General features: G+C 43.0%; 1 protein-coding gene across 1 annotated transcript; it reads right to left on the bottom strand.

Moving 5' to 3' along the window:
- Positions 1–3975: 3975 nt before the first annotated feature.
- LOC129847588 (uncharacterized) lies at positions 3976–5219 on the bottom strand. Its single transcript, XM_055915341.1, has 2 exons — positions 4727–5219; positions 3976–4575 (listed from the first exon to the last, which is right to left on the bottom strand). Exons 1-2 carry the CDS (start codon positions 5209–5211, stop codon positions 4551–4553), a joined length of 510 nt encoding a protein of 169 aa, XP_055771316.1. The 5' UTR covers positions 5212–5219; the 3' UTR covers positions 3976–4550.
- Between the last annotated feature and the right edge of the window lie 1125 nt (positions 5220–6344).

Here is a 6344-nt window from a genome sequence, read left to right as displayed (position 1 = left end):
ATATTAAACCATTTCGGCGCCAAGGACAACATACCTTGCTAGCCAAAGGTCAGGCAAAAGAGAACAATAAGGGGGTACGGAAAGACAGGTGTGGTGATGGTAGGTGTGGTGGAGGTAGTTATGGTAGGTGTGTTGAAGTAATTATGGTATGGTATTTGTGGCGATGGTAGGTGAGATGGTTGGTGTAATGGTGGGTATAGTGATGGTAGGTGTGGTGATGGTAGGTGTGGTTATGTTAGGTGTGATGTAGGTGTGACAGTTGTGGTAGGTAGGTGTGTCAGTTGTGGTAGATAGGTGTCATAGTTGTGGTAGGTAGGTAGGTAGGTAGGTTTGGTGGGTGTGGTGTGATGATGGTAGGTGAGGTAGCTGTGGTGATGGTAGGTGTAATAGGTGTGGTGATGGTTGGTTTGGTGAAGGTAGGTATGGTAGGTTTGGTGATGGTAGGTGTGATAGATGTTGTGATGGTAGGTATATTACTTGTGGTGATGGTAGGTGTGCTTGGTGTGGTGGTTGTTGTGGTAGGTAAGTTTGGTAGGTGTGGTGATGATAGATATGGTAGGTAGGGTGATGATAGGTGTGGTAGTTGTGGTAGGTAGGTTTGGTAGGTATGGTGATAGTAGGTGTGGTGAAGGTAGGTGTGGTAGGTTTGGTGATGGTAGGTGTGATAGATGTTGTGATGGTAGGTATATTACTTGTGGTGATGGTAGGTGTGCTTGCTGTGGTAGGTAGGTGTGTCAGTTGTGGTAGATGGGTGTGATAGTTGTGGTAGGTAGTTGTGGTAGGTAGGTAGGTAGGTTTGGTGGGTGTGGTGTGATGATGGTAGGTGAGGTAGCTGTGGTGATAGTAGGTGTGGTGATGGTAGGTGTAATAGGTGTGGTGATGGTTGGTTTGGTGAAGGTAGGTATGGTAGGTGTGGTGAAGGTAGGTGTGGTAGGTTTGGTGATGGTAGGTGTGATAGATGTTGTGATGGTAGGTATGTTACTTGTGGTGATGGTAGGTGTGCTTGGTGTGGTGGTTGTTGTGGTAGGTAAGTTTGGTAGGTGTGGTGATGATAGATATGGTAGGTAGGTTGATGATAGTTGTGGTAGGTAGGTTTGGTAGGTATGGTGATAGTAGGTGTGGTGATGGTAGCTGTGTAGCTTTGGTGATAGTAGATGTGATAGTTGTGGTAGGTGTGGTATTTGTTGATTGTAGGTGTGTTGATGGTAGGTGTAATAGTTGTGGTAGGTTGATGTGGTATGTGTGGTAGTTCTGGTAGGTATGTGTGGTAGATTTGGTACGTAGGTGTGGAAGTTGTGTTAGGTAATTTTAGTGATGGGTTTTGTAGTTGTGGTGATGATAGATATGGTGGGTATGGTGATGATAGGTGTGGTAGGTAGGTGTGGTAGATGTGGTAGGTAGGTTTGGTAGATGTGGTAGCTAGGTGTGGTGACTAGGCTTGGGCGGTATCCAGATTTTCATATTGTCATACCATCCTTCTCTCATACCGGGATTTACAGTATTACCGGCATAGCACATGAGGGGGTGCTAAAAACACAAGAAAAACCTATGGGCATCTATTACCAGAATGCTAACAAATTAGCACAAACTGATACCAAATTCACATAGACGCTGTTAGCTAAATGCTAACAACTGAAAACGAACAAACTAATTGCAAAGCAGTGGAGGATGATGAGGGGAAGACAGCTCATAATAATGTCTGTAATGAAGTCAATTGAGTGGTCTCAAACACATGGAAACCCCATCTTTGATGTGGTTGATACCACTCCATTGACTCCATTCCAACCATTATTATGAGTCATCGCCTCCTCAGCAGCTTCCACTGTTGCAAAGAAAGGCAAATCCAGCTCATAAAGTTATGTAAGGGATAATCAACGAGGGACTATGAGTTCTATGAACTGACCTTCCATGGACTTGCATTATTTTCCAGAGAACCCATAAAGCCCTGAGTTGATTATCCCTTTAATACAGTAGCGACCCGCACCGACAGCTGTGTGTTATGTGTTAGGCTAGTAGGTGGTTATGTTTTACTGACCAGGACCCAGTGTTCGCGGGGTCCGACATGCCAATCAACCTGCTATCTGCCAATCACGGGAATGCCTGGAATGTTCTGATGCCGGGCATCCTGGCGGTTGGCGGAGTGGCGTGGAGGGGGGTTGGGCAGGGTGGTGGAGCATTGGAAGTTAAGACCAGGTTTAGCCTTTGTTCTCCCTTTTACGTCTGGGCTTCCCCGAAGAAGGTCACGATTGGCTTGTGGGTTATCTGTCATTTATTTGGCGTGGGCTACGGCCAAACAGTAGCCTGTGTAAAGTTGGTTTAATAAACCGTCAATTCGCAAACTCAAGCCTCTGTCTGGACAATTGTTCATTTATGATCTAGTCAGGTCATTACAATACCATGGCTATAATTTAACACATTTGCCGGTAGAAATGTGTTCATTTGAAGTAGCTAGCAAGTTTACTACAGTAGTTGCCTTGGTAACCAAACAAACATACTTGCTTGTTTAGATAACCAAACCATCAGTCCTAGCTTGCTATTATGAAAACCTAATTCAACAATACCAATACTGTTTTCAATTTGACTTAATTTGTAATGTCCAAAAGTCAAAACGTATTTACCGTGGATTGGAGGGAAGAGGTCTGTGAACCAATATCAGTTTGTTGTATTCATAAAAGTAATATGGGGTGGAAGCTACTGAAGTTTTAGGGAAGCATTTTTCATGTAAAGTCAATTCAGAGAATGACAGACTTTGATGCCAAACCGCCACTACACCTTCCTGTTCAAGAGAGCACAGCACAACAAGGTGAGTCCAAAAATGTCTTGAATGCTGCTCTATAAATGATGTAATATGCCAGGGAGATATGTAAACTGTAGCTAAGAAAGTAATACTAAGTGTATGTTGTGTAGTAAGCTGTTAGTAGCCCATATGTCTCACCCTAATAATTTTGTGCCTTTCACCTCTCATAACTTAGCCTACTGCTCTGACTTGGTGGTGCACATGTAGACTATATATATTGACTATGTCCATCCTAGCTCTCTCATTAATGTCTTAATCAAAATGACGGATTGCCTGTTATCCACTCATTGTCCCCTTATGCCATAGTTTGTACATCTCAAATGTCAGTAGAAACCACATTTGTTGAAGCAAGTCAGCCATATCAGCTATGTTTTTTAAAAAGGATTCACTCCATGGTGCTGAAAAGAAAGCTCTGCTGTTGGGACAGCTTTATGTCAACCCTAACAGTTTGTGGGCACCGTTTGTCAAAGTTACAGTGCAATTAATGTATTGTTTAGTGTTGTGTTGTGTAGTGGTTTTGCTAGCATTCATCTAAAACATTTTGGGGGAGTTTTCCCCACCAAGATGTACATGCTGCAATCACCACTGGGTAAATTATAACACATCAACCCTGTTACCTATAGATAGACAGTCTAGAAATGTTGAAACAATTTACATTTGTTTGGTAAGCTTGCATTCCATTCCCCCTGTCACATGGGGATCTATGGTTGATTCTAAATGAAATAGTCAACTCTGTTACAGTCAACCCTGTCACTTGATTTGGCACTTAATAGGCACTTGCTATAGTATGTATTTTTTACTTTTGAGATGGGAAAAACATGTGTTTTATTAAGTTGAACATGTGCTCTTTATGACAGAATGTTAGAATTAGGTGAAATAAAAGTTACACTCCCCAAAAGGTACTCAACTGGTGGAATGACCCAAGTACTGAACTGGAGGTGGGAGAGCTAACGATGCGTCTACTGTTGCTCTCTCCTCAGATTCTTAGAGAAGCTATTTCAATCTGATATTTCTCCTCTGGTCTAAAATAGATGTGTATAGAGGACTCCTCTCTAATATAACATGTCACACATTGTAGCAAACTGATGTAATGTTAGGTGTCTCATTGAAAGTCTAACATCTACCATGACTACTGGATGTTTCAATTCTAATAAATAACAAAACAATCCACACCGTAACAACAATATTGCTTTTTTAATAAATGCTTTTATTAAAACGTAAAACTTTAATAACAAAAATGACATCGTCAAACATCACTGGCCTGACTTGAGCAGCTTTGTCCGGGGATGGAGCCAGCAACTTAGCTGCTACCGGTCCGGTCCAGGATACCTGCAGACCTCCTCCCAGACCTCCTTTTCAGCACCTCCCCTTAACAGGTGAGGTGGTGGAAATGATCAGAGTTGCGTTCAACTTGAATAAAGATGAGAAACTCTGGTTTGTGGAGCCACTGGTCTGAGGGAAGGACTTCTGTTTAAACCATGTCCATTTGGGGATATTTTCTAGGACAGTAGAGGTGGTGAGCAGAGATGAATTTAATTAGGATAAAGATGAGAACCTCTGCTCTGGGGAGGAGGGTCACTGACCTTCGATGGTTTGTTGCCTGATAAAGAGGATACTTGCTGGCTTGAGGAGACGATAATGTTTTGTGGAGGAAATGTGGCTTGATGACTTAAAGAGGAGGAGGAATTATTGGGCGACACTTTTAATGACCAACGTAACCTCAGTGGAACTGTGGCTTCTTCGAGTTCCAGCTCTAGGCAGACAGCAGGTCAGGAATGCTGTAAGACATCAGAGACAGGTAAGTATCTATATATTTACATGTGTGTTGCATGTACACTAAACCCTCACATTTGCGTAATGTCACTTTTTAAAGTGACAACTTATATATTAACAGTGTAAAACATGAATAGATGTTTAAACATTCTTTACCCCATCTTAATTCTCTTCCAGATGCCTGGCCTTTTCTTGTTCTTGGAGGTTGGCTCTGATGTTTCAGCCTCTTCTGGAGCTTCTAGGTGCTGGCTGTCTGGCCCCCCCTGCTGGTTCTCCGGCCACTCCTGCTGGTTCTCTGAACTCCCCTCCTGGTTCTCTGCCCATGCCTGTTGCCTCCTTGGCCTTTCCTGGTGGCCATCTCCAGATCCAGCGGGCTGTGTTGTCTCCAGATAATCGTGGCTGTGTTGGGTGGTTAGACACCGGGTGTTGATTTGAGCATCTGCCTCCAGATTCATCTGCTCCAGGTACTTTTCCTTCATCCTCTCCCTCTCCTCCATCAGTTTCTGATGAGTTTGTTTTTTAAGCAGGGACTGCTCTCTCCACTGCTTATTAAAATCCTCCATCTTCTTCCTTTTCTCCTCAGCCTTCAAAAGCTCCTTCCTCTTCTCCCTCTCTCTCTCTGCCCGGGTCATGGTTAGCATTATGGGTCCAGGGATGACTGGGAGGGGAGAAGAAGTAGAGTTCACATTAAACTTAGTGGATCTGGTATCAACTTAAATGTAATGGACACAGGGAATTAGGAATAGAAAACCCAGTTGGATCTCAATGATTCTTTACTCTTCTCATTTGAGCAAGGCATGGAATTTGTCAATAAAGTGAAATAATTCCCATCCCGAATTGACCTGACCCTAAGTTTAACATGAGTCCCAAATGGCACCTATTCTTTGTATAGTGCCAGGGCCGGCCCTAGGCATATGCGATTGCTTAGGGTCCCATGGCAACTAGGGGTGCCCCGCCCCCCCCCCCCCCCCCCCCCCAAAAAAAAAAACGTTTTGGGTCGAATTACCCAGGGGCCTTGACCTACAGTGAGCCCCCATTGATTTTGTTAGTCACTTTCATTCAGATATTATCTTAACATGCCATAAGTCATGGCAAAATGTGTAGAATTTAAGGAAATAGATTCAAAAGGGACAACATTTTCTTTCAACCACATGGCAAAATGTGTAGAATTTAAGGAAATTAGGTTTAAATCTGCTAATTCTTCTCTCCACCCCATGGGAAAATGTGTAGAATTGAAGGAAATTAGGTTTAAATCTGCTAATTCTTCTCTCCACCCCATGGGAAAATGTGTAGAATTTAAGGAAATTAGGTTTAAATCTGCTAATTCTTCTCTCCACCCCATGGGAAAATGTGTAGAATTGCAGCAAACTGGTTTAAAAACTGCAACATGTTCTCTACGCCTCATTGCAAAGTGTAGATTTGGAGGAAATGTAGTCAAAAACCTGAACAAAATGTTTCTTAGGGCCCCAAAAGGCTATGATGCACTACTTTAGACCAGGATCATGGAGATCCAGTTGGGTTTTCCATTCTGAAGTCCCTGTGTACATTACATTTAAGTTGATAACAGATCAGCTTGACCATTTTGGACAGTAGTTTTATATTGAAACAATGATGCAACATGGTGACTGGTGTGGAACTGATGTGTGTAGAGGAGACTAAAGAGGATGATGTCATAAAAGCAGAGGGAAAACAGGTCTTACCTTTGTTGACGATCTTACAGCCCTCCTCAGCTTCTCTCTGATAGGTTCTCTCGATCTTCTTGAGGTTCCTCTCC

Source organism: Salvelinus fontinalis, unplaced genomic scaffold (assembly GCF_029448725.1).
Source record: "Salvelinus fontinalis isolate EN_2023a unplaced genomic scaffold, ASM2944872v1 scaffold_0886, whole genome shotgun sequence".
Taxonomy (NCBI): domain Eukaryota; kingdom Metazoa; phylum Chordata; class Actinopteri; order Salmoniformes; family Salmonidae; genus Salvelinus; species Salvelinus fontinalis.
Note: the sequence above shows the minus strand (reverse complement) of the source record. Positions and strands in the feature narration are given on the sequence as shown.